The sequence below is a fragment of the Crassostrea angulata genome, chromosome 7 (assembly GCF_025612915.1).
Source record: "Crassostrea angulata isolate pt1a10 chromosome 7, ASM2561291v2, whole genome shotgun sequence".
Taxonomy (NCBI): domain Eukaryota; kingdom Metazoa; phylum Mollusca; class Bivalvia; order Ostreida; family Ostreidae; genus Magallana; species Magallana angulata.
Genome location: NC_069117.1, coordinates 46,601,217 through 46,622,149, shown reverse-complemented (window position 1 = coordinate 46,622,149; position 20,933 = coordinate 46,601,217). Strand labels below are relative to the sequence as shown.

Here is a 20,933-nt window from a genome sequence, read left to right as displayed (position 1 = left end):
TATTAGTAAAAATTGCCGCGAACATTTATATGGCAGGAAATATTTTTAAATTCAATCAATAAAATTTGCTATGCGTCTACAATGAAAAAAACCCTTGAATTCATAAGGAAAAGACAGTATATTTATGATTTTATTTCGTTATCATATATCATTACACATGGTTGATTACCGGTTGTCTAGTTCGTATAAAAATTGTACACGTTTACAGAGCATGCAATACACAAATTGTATATCACTTTATTATGTCACTTGGTGTCAAGTTATACATATATCATAATCACAAAACCCTTCAATTGTTCAGCACTTTTTTTTTGTAAGGATAGAAGACTTTTATATAGGGAAGACAACACAACTATTTCTCTGCACGCTGTTGGGTTTATGCTGTAAACTGGTACCCCCTCTGTTGACTTGTGCTCACTTTGCTGCCTTCTTCAATGGTCTTTTTTAAATAAAATGTCAAACGACAGACACATTTAAGAATACTATTGAAAACTAGTATCTTATTTCAGTGGTTAATTGCGGTTGATATAAATCCCGATGTTGCCATTATATGGTTGTTGCTAGCGACTGGTGTATGGGCGGCTGGAAGCAGCGCACGTGTTCCACTGGGATACTGTCAGAGTCACTTGTTTTTAAGTATTTGTTCAAAACTGCGAAGATTTGATTGTTCAGAATCTGAAACTTTCTTATACGATCCACCATCTTCTTTAATTGCTGAAAGGAGAAAAATACACGAGACTTACTGCACATTCACACAATACGAAAGCCAATATCCTATTTGCAATTTGATGCAAATGCAAATACATGTAGATTAACAATGATCGCAGACTTACAATGCCTTTGACATTTTCGTCCTTCATATCCACCCTGTTGACCTTGAGAACGTGGTAACAGAAATCCAACGCCTCAAACCTCCGTTGCTGTGACAACAGGACAATGAGAGCGCAACCTGCCCAGTTCAGTCCTTCCCCATACAGCTCTCTGAAAAGAAGAAAAAATACAGAAATAATTTCAACAACGTTCTAGTTAGAACCATTTTAACAAGACCTTAGACTTTCGGGTAGTTGTGTCGAACAGCAATGTTACGTAGGCCTGTCTATTTCATTGCTAGCCACTCAACCACGACTCTTTGAAGTCAACAAGATTTGTCTGGCTTTTGAGCAAAGACTACGCAATTGGCGCATATTTCGCTTGAAACCGCGTCATTTTTAATTTTTTTGACGCAGGGAATAGATAGCTACGTCCTATATACTGAAAGTCTAAGGTTTTGTCCAAATGGTTCTAAAATTCAAGAGATTCGGCTCAACTGAAAGCATTACACTTACTCGATGGAATACTCGTTTTCCCTGACCGGCATACAGAACACAAACTGAATCGCGCTCCACAGACGATGGAACTCAGAGCATTCGTCAATATTCATGACGCCATTGCCGGGAGGCTGGCCCTGCCAGATCGGGTCCTCCACGAACGTCTTGATCCGGCTCAGCACAATCTCAAACATGGACAGGCCGCAGCACAGCCTCTCCCTGGTAAGTAGGTCACCCTCGGCAGCTATGTCTGCTTGCTATGGACAAAATAAAGCATCAGAATCAAATTTATGTCTTTCATCGTTAGGAGTACGGGTTTGAACAGTACTAATACTATCAGATACTGAAAATGTACTATGTTTAGCGGATACTAGTAGGATATTTCATAAAATAATCTGCATTGCATTTAGTGATTGAATTAATATAGCAGAAGCTGCTTTTCTTCCAAAAAGCGATATAGAATACACAGCCAAATGTAATAGTTTTACAGTACTGGTGGATTAAGCAAACACAGCGCCCCTACCTGTGGACTGCCGAGCTTGCTGATGACGGGGACCACTTGGAGTGCGGCGTACTTGGCCTCCAGCCTCTTCATCAACGTCTTCAGTTCCTGTTCTTTCTCCTTCCGGTTATCGCCCTCTGTCGGGAGAATCATGCATGATAAAAAGAGTTTTTATGATAGACCGTGCATCGCCTATTTTTTGTTTTTGCTTTTTTGTTGCCTTTTGACATTTTTGTGGGTTTTTTTTGTTGTTGCCTTTTTGTTAAGAAGTCTTAGTAGTTGCTACAGTACATTTACATGTATCTGCAAGTATATTTATCATAGAATGTACAAAAACCAAAGACTCTGCGTCAAAAATACTAATCTTTAAAAGTGGTCAATATAAACTACTTATTAAATCATTCTATATGATTTTTTTTCACGCACATGTGTTTTTTTTTGTTAGAAACTTGTTGTTCGTTTACAAACGCATAAGGCCTACATCTTATGTTGCAAAGAGTGTACCTGCATACAAGACTATAAACATTGGTTCCAGAGATTCACATTTTTAAAATAAATCATATCTGCCTTTTTAGTTTGTAATGAGGTTGGACCGTTTGTTTGTTTACACTACCAACCTTAATACAATTCAGATTCAAATAGTCGTTAATTCTTATTTAAAAAACATACATTCGAAACACGATAATAGTATTCATCTACAAGAAACATATTTAATAAATGTCTTATTTGTTTGTTTAAAAGGTGAATAAATTAATCAATTTTAATCAATATTTTATTAGATCCCTTAGAAAGAAGCTGTACCTTTTATTGGTATGAAGGGCTTGGGGATGATGTTCTGGAACGGCGCCGCGTGTTTCAAGTCACACACCTCCTCCTGGGTCTGTAAAAGATAAACAGGAAGTGGTAACTGAATGAACCTTCAATAACAGAGATCGACTCTTTCCTGACCGACCTTTTACATGAACGAAAGATTCAACCAAACACTATAGCAAACTTAATTTATTTTATCGACTGATTTGTCAATTTTTTATGTAACTTTAAAAAAAAAAAAGTTTAGACGCAAGTGTCGCCTGATCAAAACGAAGCAGTAAACAACCATTGCATAACGTAATTTTTCAAGTCAATGAATTGACTTATTAAAAACTAAGATTTTGATCTCAGATCATTTTGGCGAGTTTTCTTTTAAATTGAAACAAAACCCTTCATTCCAAAGATAGCGAGAATATATTTCTCTTGCAGCAGATATCGGCGCTGGGCGGGATATCAGTTGGTGATTGGGCCTGACAAGCTGTCAATGTGCTTTCTAGAAGACGCATTGGATGTTTAAACATCGTGCACTCCTAATGCTATCGACTGTTTATTTAGCTGGATAACAATCCATCTCCCATCACTGAGCCCTAATGACTAATTCTATAACCTATACAAATATCCGATTGAGATTCACAAATCATAAAGTCAATAGATATCCAATTGTGTTTTGTCGGGTTGTGCAAGGGTGACATACACCTAGTATTCCTCTTCTTGATACACAACATTTGCAATGGTTATTTCGAAATGATACGTGCAGCACGATATTGCAATTGTCATTAAGGATAACAAGCAATTAAATTACCTCTGGATGATAAAATAAAAATCTATAGAACTAGCGTAAAAAATATTTGACTCCCATTACACAGGCAATGCACGAAATTTGTTTACCTCCCTTTTTTAAAATTTGGTCCTTAAGATACATTTGTTACATTTCGCAAACTTGAAATACTCGTGATTTAAAACTAGAGCAATGTAATATTTTCGTGATTTTAAAGGGGCATGGTCACGATTTTGGTCAAAAATTATTTTTTCGATTTTAATGTTTAAAATGCTTCTGTAAGGTAATTTTGAAAGGCAACCAAAATTTGAAAGTCATTTTTTGAGTTATAAGCGAGTTACAGAGTTTACAATTCTTTGCTATGTAAACAAAGCTTTTGTTTTCATTTTGAATGTTGAAGTGAAAATTCCAGTTTTAGACCTCAAATGAATATGTTAATCGTAAGGAATTGTTTATTTATGCTTAAAATGAATAAGAAGATAGACAAATAAGCTGGAAAAAGATTTTTTACAGGTATATTGAACCTATATGTAAACAAAAACAGGGCACGAGCCTTGTTTACATGACGAAGATTTGTTGGTCCCGTATCTTGCTTAAAACTCATCGACTGGCACCCAAATTTCATTTGATTATTAAAAATGCATTCCTAAAGCATTGTAAAAAATAAAAACAGAGAAACAAAATTTGACCAAAATCGTGGCCATGCTCCTTTAAACCAGATGTGTTCTTTTACTTAAAAAGAGTAAAGGGGATTAAAACGGAACTAAAATTAACTTCCACAAGGTATGTTCTCGTACAGTCAGAAAACATCGAAAGAATGACGAAAACTACAAGATAATGGCGTAACAAAGAATCGAAGCAAAGAATCCTTCTCATTATCACTTCGTCTCCATTTCAAGATGTAATAAATCTATAAACTTAGGCATCAACCCAACAGATGTTTATATTATACAATCAAGATTTATCTACACAAATTTTCCATCAAAGATTCGCGGCTTGCCAAGTTCTTTGAAGAACCCAGTATACTGAGTGACAAAAAAGTGAACCACACGGCGAGGAGATGCTGGGGGTTCTTGGGGGCTGTGATATACCGACACCACGCGATATACATATAAAAACCTTACGTAGAGCAAAAACGGCCAATTCCTCCAAGAAATGCATTCATTTCCGGGTCATTGTCAACAGGTGGACGTTTTGTGACAAGAGATAAGAAAATTCCCGTTTTAGTCTGTTAGTCCCCTCGCGCGTGTTCCAAGCTAATTAGCCGGTAATTACGGTTATTTCCAGGGCCCGGACGAGGAGAGAGTCGGTACCCCCCAGTGAAATTTTGACGAATCATATCTGGAACAAACAAATATTCGTGTGCAGTGATGACAAGAATAATCTGTTACAAGAATTCCTGAAGGGTCCGGGCATGATAAGATCTCTATTGCTCACACGATATAGAAAACCCCGAAAGGTGACTCCGGAGAGCGACGAGGGACAATAGGACTAAGAAACCCACTGAAACTCACAAGGACTATAGCTCTTATCAAACCGGATTATAGATTTCACAGGTAATAATCCTTTTTTTTTGAGTCAAATGTTATTCAAGTACAAAAATAAATAATAATAAAATTTAACAGTCAATTAAGAATTGAAGCTATTTCGTATTGGCAATTTTTTAAATAAATGCTATTATTGTAATTATATACACTAAAATCCTAACAATTTGTTTAAACGTGAATACTAATTTTATTCACAGAATTATTAAAGTACTTTTGAAAGATAATGATACAAAACAACATTCCTTTATAAAAAAGTTTTACGAGTATAAAACAGAGTTGTGAACCTTCTATTTATTTTTAACTTAAACGTCGCAATACCTAAAGCAGTTTATCTCTGCAATTAAAAAATAATACATGTAATTTAAATACATGTATTGATAAAACGAGTAATACATTGCTGTAACGATAGACACTTTTGTCCGTAAAAAAAAACCAGATGTCCGAAAAGTAAAATCATGATCACTTAACTGTAGTCTACTATTGAATACCTTTGGATTTTGATCTTGACTGAATTTTCACCATCATATCAAATCCAACAATAATCAATACATGTATAATGAAACAAATTTCCATGATTTAATGTTTCGCGAAAAATACTATAAGCATAACAAAAATCTCCACTACATGTATATACGCCATTGCGGCATGTATAAAAGAGAGCTAGTATCTAAATCATCCAAGAAAATTATTTTTTTTTAATCCAAGTTCACTTTAGTAAGTAGTAAGAAATTTCTAATGCACAAATACTCTTGAATATACAATTCTTTCTTTGATACGTATTTTTCTGAGGAAAATCTAAACATAACAAAAAGTAGCGAAGTCAACGCCAAGGAAAAGTCAAGGCCAGAGAATAATGACAAAAGGTAGCTCTGTATACAGTTTGATAAAGACGTCTTTGTCTCTGTTACATGAACTCAAAACAGTGTGACGAACCCACTGAAGGACTGACATGACTTGAACATCTTTTAAAATTGGAATTATTACAAATCAAGTAACTTAATAAAAAATCATTTTTTAGTCTTTCTTATTCATCTTCTAACATATGAACACATTTTTCATGCCATTTCAGATCATTTAAAAATGACCGTCTGCAACTTCAGCTCCACTAATGTCGACTTCCTTCACGCAACCTCCGAACTTGAAAGTGTCACAAGATGGCTTCAATTTTGCAAGGCCGCTTACGTCGACGAATGCGACATGTATACCCTTCGTCCAAAACTCACCAACCTTTCCGTGTTCTTCAGCGAAGCAACTGAAGAGGATTGTCTGAACACCAAACAGTTAACGGTTTACTGCATTTCTCTGATTCTAAGTGTTCTGATCATTCTTGCAAACAGCGTCATTCTCGCAGCCTTTGTGTATGGCCGCAATCGTCTGCTGAAAAGTTCCAACATCCCTGTCATCAGTTTGGCGCTCTCGGATCTTCTGACCGGAATCACCTTCCTGTACAGCGCCACCTGGAATCTCATTCTTTTGGACGCCGGGTATGACTTTGATCTAACGAAGATCCAACACTATGCAAGTTTGCGTTCCAACTACTATCTCTGTTTGACTCTGGATGGACCGGGCTTCGTGTTCGCTTGCATGATGTCCTCTGTCCTCAGTTTGGCCGTTATCGCATCAGACCGATACCTGGCAATATTTCACTCTTATCGCTACCACTTTTGGATCACAACACCAAGAATGGTATTTGCAATAATCGTGATTTGGTTGATTTCCTTAATTGTCAGCATTCTCCCTCTAGTGGGATGGAACAACTGGAATGGAACGTGCCAATTAACCGATGTTATGCACTATGACTATCTGGTACTGTGGAGTTCCATCTGCTTCATATGTGGTTTCCTAATTCTTTTCATATATCTACGGATATTTATTGTTGCTCGAAAACACAGCCGTCAAATTGAGGCACAGGTGACATCAACATCCAGCAACAGTGAAACCGTTCAACCAGAACCAAGGGTAAGCAAAGATTTCACGGCCATGAAATCACGAAATGAAACATCCGGTTCTCTACGGAGTTCAAAATCCACGGTCGACTATCTGGAGGACAGTGGTTGTCATGACGTCACAGAAATGAATACGCTGTCCACACAAGAATCAAATACAACTGAGCCACAGAACAAAGAAAAAACTTGCGAAAAAGATCAAAGAAACGGGGAAACCTCGGATACAAACGAGGCAGTGTCAGAGTCAGGGGAAACCAACCGAAAACCTGGCATAGACAAAGACGATGAAAAAGATCTGTCAGCAAAACCCGAAAACAAACCCAAATCTGCTGAACAGATTCCATCCATGATGAAGCAGAAGGACAGAAAAAGATCAAGTGGAGCCACCGTAGTCTTTGTCAAAGAAGAAAAGACTAAAAAGGCCAAAGCAGAAAAGAAAGCCGAAAAGAAGCGGTTTCAGAAGCCCACAATGAAGGCTGTACGGACCACGGCCATGATTCTGGGCGCCTTCTACATCTGCTGGACGCCATTGTTGGTGTACCTTCTGTTGAAGGTACAGGACCAGAATCACAACCTCACCGTCTACTACTTGTTTGTTGGGACACAGCTGAACTCTCTCTTTAACCCTCTTGTGTACGGATTCCGACAGACTGATATCAAGAACACACTCCATAGAATGAGGACTTGCCAAAAGGCATATTAAGTTTCCTTATTGCAAGTACTAGTATCTGCATTCATGATTTTTTTTTTGGACGTTTTGAAAGTGTAGAAAATTTTAAATATTGATGTCACCTCCAAAACCATGTATGTGGCTTAAGTGAATGTGAATGAATATTGGACTTAACACTGCCTGCGATTATACAGGGTCTACTGAATCTCAACTTTAGATCTGAAGGTTTTTTTTATTATTTTTTTTAAATTCTACAAAATCATGCATTCAAAAAAGAAATCATTCAATTTAATACTGGTAGCATTGATACTATAAAATCAATGTCTGTCAATTTCTCTTTATATGCATGGATGTTGTCAAAAATAGTAACAACAATAATCTAAGCTCTTTTTATGTGATGTGATTTGATGTTGTTAATATTAATATGAATGATAATGAAAATTTACATATATAAATGTACCAAGAATTTTGAAAATTCTAGCTTTATTAGCAGATGTCTGTTATTCTAGTGAATAAAATTATTCAGGATTTCTAAGCTATGATATTTTCCATGTAAAATGTTTGACTGGGCTGCCTTGTAAAGAAATAAGACCAGGATTGCCAGTCTAGCAACGCATGGAAACAAGTCCATGTCAGAATACTCTCTTGACTCTTAGGAGTATGTCATTTGGTTTTAGATAGAGCTAAGACAGCCAATATTTAATCACCTGTTCTACCTACATACGAAATGCAAAGCGGACTTCAGACATGATTGTCTGGTACAGGGATGGGGTAACTGAAAAAAGTATTTGTAATGGAGTGTAATTAATTACATTTTTCAAAGTAATTGAAAGTAATTTGTAATTGAGTCTGTCTTCAATTACAAGTAATTGAATGTATTTAAATACATTCCAAAAATATTGTGTATTTTCAATTACTTTTCAATTACATCTCAATTACTTTTCTCCAAGTTTAAGATATAATAAAGGTGTCTTATAATGATAAATAGATTTTATACATGTTTGGCATGGACTTTTGTTTATACAATAATTAAATGTCCCATAATGTTTCATATGTTTATACAGTATGACACACTGCCCAGAGCAATAGGTAAAGATCTAATTTTGTGGAGGTGTGAACTCCTCCAATACCCAAGAACCCCAATTGATTTTAGACTGAACTGAACTGATTTTAGACTCAAGGGAATCAAAATATCTCATTCTTGTGAATTGTAGCAATTATTTTTATATACTGATATGCTGTACTGCCAAAAGTTGTACTTTCTCAATAAACATAGTTTTAATATGTGAATAAACATTAATTCACTATAGAGAAAATATTATTCAGAACCAAAAATGAACTCAATGGTACTTAATGAATTTAATGTTATAGAAAATTTTCAAGAAATCTGATCTGAACTGAACTATACAACCTTTAAAAAAATAACCGTACATAAAGCCCTGTATATCTTAATGTCGTTAATATATGTATATGTTCTCAAGATTTAAAAAAATAAAACTAAAGTAATTAAAATGTAATTAATTACATTTATCAAAGTATTTGAGAGTAAATAATTACATTTTAAAAAATCAATGTAATTGTAATTGCAAGTTATTGATAAAATTGGCAATGTATTTGAAAGTAATTAATTACTTTTCAAAGTAATGGACCCCAACTCTGGTCTGGTACACAATATTCATCTATTCTTGTTTAATCAGCATTCAGTATCAAAATTAAAATCCATTTAAATCTGCTTGCATATATGTACAAAAATGAATGTAGCAAGTATGCCAGCGTAAGCTATATATATTTTAATTAGATTGCCAGCATTTGGCACTGAATGACATTTGTCAGTTTTAGCATGAAGACATGAAATCCATTGGAAGTATTGCAAATGTTTACTGACTGTGGGCAAACTCACTAAGGGTCCACTCAATCAGAATAAGGTATGAATAAACCTGGGCTGCGTTTTACAAAAGAACTTACGACAGAGTCGTAAATATTTTCAGTCTAATGGAGCGGTCTTTGATGAACAGAATTTATATCAAACCATTCATTTACATCCATTTTGATTTCCATAATTATATTTTACAACTATTACAATAAAATATTGATTAGTTTGTGATTAATAAACATTCATTAATTTGGTCGTAAGTCGTAAGTTCTTTTGTAAAACGCAGCCCTGTATTCATGGAACAGAGCAAATTCAAGTTAGTCTTCCCACAGTCAGTAAGCATATGCAAGACTGGCTGTGGAATTCTGGTGATGACAGCATAAAGATTTTATACAGAATACTCACTTATTTACCAGCAATTGTTCTACCAGAATAAGATGCAGTTAACCATATTACATGTATAGCAAGTTGGTTAATAGAATGGGATTTTCACATACAAGATACCAGCCTTTTACCACAAGTTACAAATCAGGAAAATGTTTGATATCAATTTTTTTTACATGAGTGAATTAAAATGAAAAATTTAGCACACAATACTTACCAGTGCTTGTTCCACCAACATACAGAAAAGGATGGCATTTCCTACTTCTCTGAAGCTTTGGAAGACCTCTGTCCTCAAATCAGGGTACTGAATCAGTTCAGCAAGCTGAGCCTGATAGTAGCCCATAACACCTGTGATAACAAAATAAACAGTGAATACATTCACTAGCAGGAAAAATGGATTTTATTTAACTTTTTTCTTCTAACATTTATAATGGAAGAGTCACATTACGAAAAAATTTGAGATTAATCCAAAATTTCTACTCAAAATTATTTGCACATATATTAAAAATTTCATGTATAAACATTTGACTAAGCAAAAAACATGAATCCCACAAAAGAATGGACCATTAATGATTGCAATGGGTATTACCTGGGGAACCATAATCGTATCTGAGAAGACGACACACATTGGGCATCACAGTCATCAATGTCTTCACATAGTCCATTAGAGTTCCTTTCAACTGCAAAACAAAGACATACATGTACAACTTAGTGCTGAGGCAGTCTTATACACATCAATGAACTGTTTTCCATCCGAAAATTTCAGAAAGAAAATAATTTATACTAAATTCCAAACGAGATTCTCTCAATTCCTGAACATTGGAAATGATTTCACATTAAAAAAAACAGAGAACAAGTCTCACATACAATTCTTTTAACTTTTTTTCATTTCAATAAGCTCCAACAGAACGCATAACGGTAAATGTATTAAAAACACAATTAATCCCTGATAGTTACCAAAGCTTGAACAATTTTGAGCAGCTCCTCTATGACAACTGCTATTCCCTGATATCCAAGCAGACGACACATGGATCTGAAGTGAGGGACTCCAACAAAGCTGTGGTAGAGCCCATATATTGCACTGAATGATGTGGTCAAGGCCTGAAACATACACCAAACACACACAATCAGACGTCTATCATTTGAATACTGTACATTCCTTATTTTATTTATTCCACTGTTTTGTATCACATCATGAGAATATCAAAATGTGTGCACCATTTTTTGGTTATAATTTCATACAGTTCAAAAATGTCTGGAAAATAAAAGCAGCCTTTTAAAATCTGAAAGGATAGCTTCTTGCGACTTTACAGGGATATTAATTCCTCGCATTTAATAAGAAATCTAAAGTTATCGTTATAGCATTGTCAGAGAGCAAATGCCAGTCTAAATGCACAATGACAATAAAAAAATCAAAAATATATGTAAGACTGGCCATATAGAAGACGCTGAAACCGGTTTACATATTGTACATTTTAAAATTTAACATCTATCGTTACCTTGGTGCCCCAAATATAAGAGTAAGATGGATTGGGTTGTTTCTCTCTCTGACTAGCTGGGGCGAATGGCAAAACCGTCTTGACAAATCTAAGTGAAAGTAAAATACAGTTTCAATGCACTTAGCACACATTCAGGTATAGATATATCACAACAGTAAAGAACTTTATGAAATGATTTGAGAGAAACTACAATAAGATTCAGAGCCAGTAATGTAATGAGATCCTAATGGATGAGAATCTCATATAACATAGTTATGTATTATCTGTTGAGATATCAGCTAAATTACTTATTCAATAAACTGAACAAAAATGCCCCAGAAGACAAAGCACTCAAGGCTGTTTAGCCAATAACTAAATTTATGGAAAGAAAAATTTTAACTAGTATATTCAAGGTGTACATCAAGCTCTGCTGAAGAGGCTCAACAAGTCCTGATTTGTTGCAAGTGATTTGGTTGAGACATACCTGTTGGTGGCAGCATTGTAGCAGTAGTTGGGCAGGAAGTCGTAGTTGACCTCCCAGAACACATGGAGGGTGATTCGGCCATAGGGCGCCGAGACGTTGTGGTTGGCCTCCCTCATCATGGCATCAAAATCGTTCAGTGAGATGAACTTGTTCATCAGTTTGTGGGCCAGCCGGTTACACTCTACCAAACCTTCCAGCTCCTTTAACGATTAAAAACTTTGTTAATGATGTTTGATACCAGCTATTTTGTTCATACAGCATCTTTGTCAAAAATCAGATACATTTAACTTGAGACAAAATAGCATGAAAATAGAAGTTTCATTTTATGTATTCACTTTGAATTTCACACAGCAGTTATACATATAAAAGTTCTTCTCTTACAATATACATAAATATGTCAATCTCAGTTCTGCTGGAAACATTAATGAATAAATGAATGTGCATTCAAATTTTGGGAGATTCCCTTCAATACTTACAACAATGCCTGTCAACTCTCCCCCTTCAAATCTGGATATAGCAACATCTAGAGCCTTTTGTAGGGAGGCGTTGACCCTCTGTCCAATCAGACGATTCAGATCTATGGAACGACCCAAAATCTGAAATACATGAAACAGTGGGATACATTCACCGCTCCGAGTACACAGAACAAGTAATGATAATACAGGAGATGCTTAAAATGCATCTGACAATGTTTAGAAGGAGTAACTACATGTACTGCATACCTGAACGTGCCTCTGTTTCAAAAGAGTCTGGTATCTATTGGCAACTGGATAGAGGATTTTTGTTCCAAAGCTGGCACATTCAGCTCGAAATCGTTTGTCAAGCATAATACTACAATAAAATTGAAATGAAATGTTAATTCATTTATCAAATTTAATGAAACTGATATAAAAAAAATACCTCAGAGAAAAATCTACCTACCTTCCAGCTAAGTGTTTGTAGTAAGCAAAGATTTGATCACTGAGTTTGTAAACAAACTGATCAAAGCAGAGGTTCACCTGTCAACAGACAATTTGATATTCACAATAACGAACACTGATTGATTAAAACAAACTATTTACATGTATTAGCATCCTTGACCAGAACCATGAACTTTTTCCATTTCCTTACCTCTGCTTCCACCTCATCGTAGAGGAACTGTTTATGAAATTTGGTCAATGCATAGTGGCCGCTGTCATTGTACAGATCCAAGGGATAAAGGATGTATCTGAAAATCACAAGACGAATGGAGTTAAGTTACACATGCATCTTTCTTCCAGCATTACTTTTTCAGAATGAGAATCAAAAACAAAAGTACTGTCTAAATCAATTGTGTATCATGCAATTTGTTATAAAAAAAATCAGTTACACCTATTGAACAGTCCTTTGTCTACCTACATGTTCTTTATTTATCAGATATACATGTACATGTACTTACTCCATCATGGAAGCATCTTTTGTTTCTAGAACATGGTCTGTGAGAATCCAGGGCATGGACATTTCAATGGGAAACTGTAACCATCAAATGGTACGTAGTAAGGCATAGATCAAAGGTATTGTAATGACTTTCACTTCAATTCAGTTCAACACTCTCAATAACCACTAAAATACAATGCATACATGTACATACACAAACATGTGTCTTAAACAACTTACCTGTATTCTTTTTCCCATGGTCATTTCCAAGAAGAATTCTCTGTACCAAAGCTGAGATAGGTCACAACATCTGTGCAGCGAATCTGAAATCAAAGCAGCATGTTGTAACAATATATGTATTGCATGTACCAGTAAATGTACTTGTTTTACATATTCAATATGTATACAAGCGCCTAAGTTAAATAATCGGTGCCCTCTTTAATACTTATTCATGATGCAAAATATAGATCCATGTTTGATGAAATTTAGTAGACATTAGAAATTAAGATTTAAGTTTGAAACTCCCAAACAAAATTGAATTTAGAAGAATAATAAATAAATAAAACAATATACAGACTTGAGAAGTCTATCAATAACGCAGCAAAACACTTAAGGACTGAGGGCGTTACACAGGATACAGACCATTGAAGTTGAGGAGGTAGTTCCAGTAGAACGAGTCCTTATGAAACTGGTCAATGGCCATCAAATGCTGTCCATCTATGTCCTTCCTCAGGGTCTTCTTGCCGCTACCCCCACTCTTGTCTGCAATCAGGGACTCCAGCATGGTTCTCACCATATACAGCTGGTAAAAAAATGACAGAAGTTTGGACTTACACATCTTTACACATTTTTTTTTTACAGATTTACCTCTATCTGTTCAATGAAAACATGTGAGGTTTATTCCATGCAGATTTACTTTTGTCACTGAACACTGAAAGAATAAGTCATTCCCATTTGAATAACACAACATCAAGTCCAAGATATTGTCTTTTGAAATCATTTGACCTGAAGAAACTATGAATCTAACTTATTCAGATCCATATATGTTCGTGTAACACCACATGCCCAAATACATGTATAAATATGATTAAAGGACAGACAACTTACCTGTGTAGTTGAAGGACCAACATTTCTGCGTGGGACTTTGATGGTGAATCCCTCATCTGGATCTTTTTTACCCTTCATGGCAGGGTCATCATGGGGCTCTACTCCTCTCATCCAATCAACACAGGTGTCTCGCACTGAGAGAATCAATCTGTGGGTATGCAGCAAACAATTAATGTAAACCAATCAAAAGCAACGCTCGAAACTTACAATGCTATATACAAAACTTTAAGCAACTACCATCAAATAAAGGAGGCATTCTTCTTTACACCATGAATATTCTTGTGAATTTATATACTCAACATTCTGGTAACAGTTAGGTATTTACTACCTTCAAATAATGAAAGTGTAAAAACAATAGCATTTTACAGCACTGATGTGATTGGGCACAATCATGTATTTGTATTCAATATGACTCAAACTTACACTTTGATGACATCATTTTTCTTTCTAATGGCTTTCCTGAGTGGATCTCTTAAACCAAGTTGAACGAAGTCTTGTAAGGCTGCATAAATATGTCTCCTAATGGCGTCCAGAAATACTGATTCCATTCTGGCCATCAAGAGTTGTAGCCCCTTAATCATGGCTATTACTTCAACAATGGCAAATTTTTCGTCACTGCTGTAGTTGTATCGGGTGGACTGTAAAAAAAGAACTGATTTTACTAGCACAATAAAACATGTAAAATGTAATGTATATCAGGCTTTGTGGATTCATTAAAAACTATGTATAAAAGACAAGACATCACAGTTGATTAAAGTTTTGAGATTCGATCTACTTACTCTTTCATACTCCTCGGCATCTTGTGGACATTCTGGATTCTGGTGGGTGTCAGTGGGATGCAGCAATTTCCACGAGTACTGAAACATATCAAAACTAATCCATTAATCAAGTACAGAAACAACAATTGTTCACTGCAAGTCTTCGTCACATATTGTTATCCTAAAAAATTCATGTACTACCAGTATGTACATTTAGATTTTTTTGAAGTGCTTTAAATCTAATACTAAATTTTTCTTTTAACATGCAATCAAATTGCATATCATTTTAATTTCTAATGACAAAATCCCTTTCTACTTGGTAATTGCTATATGTGTTCAGATTTCAATCAATAACTTTAAAACAATACCATTCTAATTGCATTATGTGTTAAAAACTCGACCAGTACAGACAAGACATGATATAAGGGAGACTTTGATGTTGTGTACTGACCAGTTCCATGACCTGCTGGGTCCAGGCCGACATCAGATGAAGTCCCCGCAGGGCCAGGTCACTCAGCTCCTTGTTCTCACCGTCGGTCCGCGGGCACTCACGCGTAGTCGTGATGGCCTATATACAAAATTCCTTATATGGTGTATCATAATACATGGCGACTACAAATTCATGGCTTTGATGGATACCCCTCTCCCAGGAATTGGGTTTCTCAATGAATTATAAAATAAACTTATCTTTATTATATACTGGTATACATACAAATAAATAACAATCTCATACAACTAAAACAATCTGCAAAATTGCCCCAAAGAAATTTATTCTACAATAATGTTGAATGATGGTAATATGAGACCAAAATAGGAGCTGACATAGATCTAAATGACTGTATAGAATTACTTGTAAATACTATTCATTTTAAATTGAATTTCACTGCATTTTACATTTCTATCCTTTTTAGGAAATACATGTATGACTATATAGATATTTCGATATTGTTACTCCTGGTGGCTTTCACTGTTTTCTTTACCTCATTGCTATGTCTTGCCAACTGGCTGATGTATGCCATATGGTCCTCTCTTATGGCCTCAAGATTTGCCAACAGATTAGACTGGGGGCTAAGTTGGCTGGACTCACAAAATGTCCATCTGGAGGGGTCAAAGTTCAAGCTCTTCTGAATGTAATGGTAAGGTTTGATCTGCATGTCTCCATAAAGGGGGACAACTTCTAGTTGCTGAAACATGACATATACATGCGAGTACCGTACATGCAACACAAAAACTTCAATTAATTCTTAACATACATTATGGACATTGATCAATTTACTTACCTTTAATATTCTATCTATTTTAGTCAAATTCACTCTCTTTTTGCCATCCATTTTGTAAATACTGTTTTCTTTATTGTCCATCAGGAATAATCCAAAGGCCATGACCTATAACAAAATACACAACGAGGTTTAAAAAGAATGGAATTCATGTCCATATTTCAGATCATTTACATAAACAGGTCCATATACTAGGATATTCTGAACATCTGTACCTTAACCAGCATGTGTTTTTCGGAGGGTTCCAAGAAGAGCCTATTTTCGTACATATGTACGGAGATGTTCACAACATCAGCCAGGAGTTCCTCGTACCCCGGTGTGATTTCTAGACTCTCCTTCAGCATATCACGGATTTTGTTCTGGGTAGCCAGAAACATAGAGAGATTCTGAGATTCTTGAAGAGACTGGGGGTCTGCCATTACTTTTAAAAACTGGGCGGCTCTGAAAACAAAATTACAGATTCATTTAGCCCATTATAAATTATCTCTTTTTTTGATAAAATATTCTTATCCCATTCATATAGAAAATCAACTTTTATTAAGTTGATGTAAATAATTAAATTTGTTTATTTTATCAATCGATTCAAAAATCAAACATTAAGACTATTTCATACACAGGTAAATAACCTATCCATATTCAATTTTTTAAATCCACATTATTGTATCACAGAGAATAAGCTTAGTTTGAACATAATATAAATCCCTAAATGATAAAAAAAAATTGGCATTTTCAAGCCTTGCTTCAACATTTATAAATTGAGAAGATATTCAATTCACCCCTTTGATTCAATTTCTAGAATTTAAGCAGAAAAAAGTGATTTTTCTTTAGTAATGACAGTACCAGAGTACCAGTACTCATCTGTGAAAAATTTATTGAAATGTCAAACGGAATAATATCTTTCCGACAGATATTTTGACTCAGATAACCTAGTTCACACAAAATGTATATAACAAAGCTCTTCTCCAATCAAAAAGCATGTTAGAACCAGAATAAAATTAAATATTAATACAAACCTTCTATATGCTGAATAATCATTCTTGACACTAGCTTTCATGTTTTTAAGTTCATCCAACTCAGCAAATGTGTTGATGAATTTCCCTAATGTTAGCAGATAAGCTTCAGAGACAAAATCATTTCTTTTTTCCCTGTGACAAAGCCTTTTCACTTCATTTCCAAATCTTTCTATTGCTCTTTTCTGTTGAGAAAAATCAGATACAGGAAATTATGATCTGAGATAATCTCCATAATATCATAATTATGATTACAATACATATATACAAGCAGAACAACTTCAATGCTTAGACATACTGTGAAATACATGAGGTCCATTAACTTTGAGACTTGTGGGTCTAGAACCTCTACAATCTTGTTGTAAATCTCCACCCGGTTCGGCTGCTCATTACTTTTAACCTGTAAAATGTCAAAAACATACAGTATGTGTGCAAATTAAAATTTTCTCATTTTCGTCCGTTTCATTAAAAGTTCCACTAATACCTCATCTGTAAAGTGTATAAACATTTTGGAGATTACTTAGATAATTATACAAAGAAAACTTGACAGAATACAGCCAAAATTTCCAACTTCCCAGTCGACTACAAGGATCCTATCAATAGGTCAATACCTATACGATGGATAGGATACAATGGTCAATAGGGAAAGCTGTGGCTGAACAGCACTGACCTGTGGCAGGGCTCTAGAACAGCACCTCCATGTGTACAGCATAGCAGCATACTCCTGTCCCTCCTCCAGCAACTTGTTCTATACAAAACAAAGTTTATTTGAGACTAACAAACTACCAACCAATAAATAATACAAAGATTTTATTATCGATAATGAAAATTATTTCAACAGAGTTTTTTGGTTTCATCAATTTAACTCTATAGATTTAAACATAATAAATTTATGAGAAATGCTAGTTGTTTATGCTTCAAAATCCCCTAAAATCTTAAATTGAATTTATTTCCTGCTTCCTTACCATTTCTATTTTTAGCTCATAAAAGTGCTTGTGATTTAGATGGTGCACTTCTTTATTAACACTGTTTAAACTAAGTGTATACAATCATAATTTTTTCAATTACACTGTGTTAAATGCTTCATTACAGAAGACACTTGTGTCACAATTTATATGTACCAGTACAACTCAAACTTTCCAACTTACGAGGTCTGCATGGACAGTTGCCTCTTCTATGTATTTTGCCACTCCTGTCACATATGCACTTCGGTCTTCAAAGTTTGTGTCGAAGTTGGCCTGGTACTGTATGGAGAGGGACATTCCCTCGATGCATGGCTGCTGATCAGGGAGGGGAAGCTCATCCAAGACGTCAACATTCTGAAGAGCATCCGTCAGCGTGATCTTCTCACCTATTCCGTGATCCCCCTGTAGATGACCAAATGAAATTAAATTATGTGTACATGTATTAGCACTTGGTTTATATGTATCAATATCATTAGCATTATATTTAGATGTTCTTCAAAACACAATATGTCATATGTACATTCCACTGTAAGGTATTCTTTGATTCTTAAAACCTAAAACATACGGTCATCCATTATGTGTAGAACCTGTACATGTCACAACATGGTATTCTTTGTAACTCAAATCTTAGGTTGCATGTACAGTCAAACCAATTTAAACCTTTTGAAATCAATAATGGATTTTTACACACATTTGTACTTCAACGAATAAATTACCTAAAATCAACCTAAATATGTTATAAATCTTTGTTTTGTCACATCATTAATGTTATTGAATTTGTTAAATTGTTAGAAAGGTTTCACTCTTCTTTTCCCTTCTTTTTGCCTATGCAGTTTGGAATCTACCAAACCACAAAATCTTTGTTTTTAAGATGTATCAATTTTATCATGGTATATCAAATTGAATTCCATATAAACATTTATATGAAATGATTTTAGTAAAGAAATGAAATGTTTTAATTCTAAATTAAGATACAATATACATATTAAACTTATTTCCTCTTAAAGGGACCTCGAGGTTTTAAGTTTGTCAATCTTAGAAGTAGAGTAGATGGAAATAGATTAATTGTTCATATCTTACCAATGACATACAAAGCTACAACAATAAAAATTGTGTTGTGGATTATAAAATGCATTTTTTGTATGTACATACTGGGCTACTGGTAGTATGTATTACAGTATTTGGTTTTGTACATAATTACACAAAATATTAACACTACATGAAGTACAATGTACTGGTACTGTGGTCTCATTAATATTTGTTGAGCATAAATTTTCGTTGATTTCAATGTTAAGTCAATCTGTAATATTAATTAAACATTTACTATGAAATATAATATCTAATAACAATTATAACATATATCTACAGTCTACAAATTTATGTATCCTGGAAACTGAATTTCATAAAATTTTACAGAGTTTTGTTTACTGACTCTACTATACATCCCGTGATTTTTGCGATGATCTAATTTTCGCCTTTTTCATGATCACTTTTACATCACAAAATGGTCAATAAGCAAAAATAATATCCAGTAATGTTTGGTTTAAGATACATTTTGAATCATAAAAATGACTGATGCAAATAAAAAAGTTATGCATTTTCCCAATTTTCGCAAATGTTTTGACATGCGGAAAACAACCTAAATAAATGGTATATTAATGAAACCACAGAACTTGAAAACCAGAAAACATTTTCATAAAACATGCAAAACATGCAAAATGAGTAATCAAGGACAAATATATGGACATGATATGTAGCCATTGCATTTACTGCAATAAATAAAAAAAAAATCACTTTTCAATTTTAATTTTCAATTTCTATTCTGTTATTATAATGAACAAGACAAAACCTTGTACCTATATTACTTCAAGACAGGTGATTACTTATAAACAAATCAGAGATACCAAAGAGTTTTATCAAAACAATATACTTTACTGGGATTAGAGAGAGAGAGAGAGAGAGAGAGAGAGAGAGAGAGAGAGAGAGAGAGAGAGAGAGAGAGAGAGAGAGAGAGAGAGAGAGAGAGAGACCTTCTATTACAAAGGAACCAATAAGTTATTTCAATTATGAAATCAAAATATTTAAAAAAAATGTTTAAACTTCACAATGTAAACTAGCTTTCCACAAAAGAGCTATTAAAATTACTTTAACTTTAAGTTACAATTAAGGTACAGATCTGAAGCATCAATAAACAAATGTCAAATTGAAATTATTTGAAAGGACTTTGCACAAGTAGTAATGACGATCGACATTCCTTGTTTGATAAACAGGAATTTTCGAAATATGTCATACAACCATAACATTAACATGATAAGAATCCGGCTTAATCTTAGCTCTGAAATAGGATCTAGCGCACATAGAGCAAAACGCAGAGAATATTTATGCATATTTCAGAACTTCCTGAAAACGGGATCAAATCCTTTAATATCTACGAATCATGAAAGGCAAACTGGACATTCTTACCATTCTTAAAACCTTCAATTACGGATCAAATCATTAAGTAGGTCTGTATTTCCTATCTCGTACCCTGCCCATTATTGTTTGCGGAAGTGACATTTATGAGTCGATAGAGGGCGCATCTTGACTATGTAATTTTAGAACTGGAAAGAAATTTTAATCCGGAAAGCTGAAAATCAAAGTCC

At 34.6% G+C, this 20,933-nt stretch overlaps 2 protein-coding genes across 4 annotated transcripts; one reads left to right on the top strand and one right to left on the bottom strand.

Moving 5' to 3' along the window:
• Positions 1-116: 116 nt before the first annotated feature.
• Positions 117-20,885, bottom strand: LOC128192875 (cytoplasmic FMR1-interacting protein-like). Of its 2 annotated transcripts, XM_052865898.1 has the most exons (30): positions 20,755-20,852; positions 19,372-19,386; positions 18,475-18,693; positions 17,997-18,074; positions 17,625-17,726; positions 17,330-17,511; positions 16,532-16,757; positions 16,320-16,424; positions 16,020-16,223; positions 15,491-15,607; positions 15,061-15,138; positions 14,705-14,919; positions 14,282-14,429; positions 13,817-13,976; positions 13,415-13,497; positions 13,197-13,270; positions 12,890-12,986; positions 12,701-12,777; positions 12,502-12,610; positions 12,256-12,375; positions 11,780-11,979; positions 11,317-11,404; positions 10,775-10,918; positions 10,407-10,497; positions 10,035-10,165; positions 2,611-2,689; positions 1,831-1,946; positions 1,326-1,564; positions 834-981; positions 117-714 (listed from the first exon to the last, which is right to left on the bottom strand). In XM_052865898.1, the coding sequence occupies exons 1-30, from the start codon at positions 20,755-20,757 to the stop codon at positions 547-549; spliced, it is 3,816 nt and encodes a 1,271-aa protein (XP_052721858.1). In that variant the 5' UTR covers positions 20,758-20,852; the 3' UTR covers positions 117-546. The 2 variants fall into 2 exon arrangements, with proteins under 2 accessions (XP_052721858.1, XP_052721859.1); XM_052865899.1 differs by lacking the exon at positions 19,372-19,386 and having other exon boundaries at positions 20,755-20,885.
• Positions 2,865-7,605, top strand: LOC128192880 (D(2) dopamine receptor A-like). Of its 2 annotated transcripts, none has more exons than XM_052865907.1 (2): positions 2,865-4,953; positions 6,014-7,605. In XM_052865907.1, the coding sequence occupies exon 2, from the start codon at positions 6,025-6,027 to the stop codon at positions 7,591-7,593; it is 1,569 nt and encodes a 522-aa protein (XP_052721867.1). In that variant the 5' UTR covers positions 2,865-4,953; positions 6,014-6,024; the 3' UTR covers positions 7,594-7,605. The 2 variants fall into 2 exon arrangements, with proteins under 2 accessions (XP_052721867.1, XP_052721866.1); XM_052865906.1 differs by lacking the exon at positions 2,865-4,953 and adding an exon at positions 4,995-5,807.
• Positions 20,886-20,933: the final 48 nt, after the last annotated feature.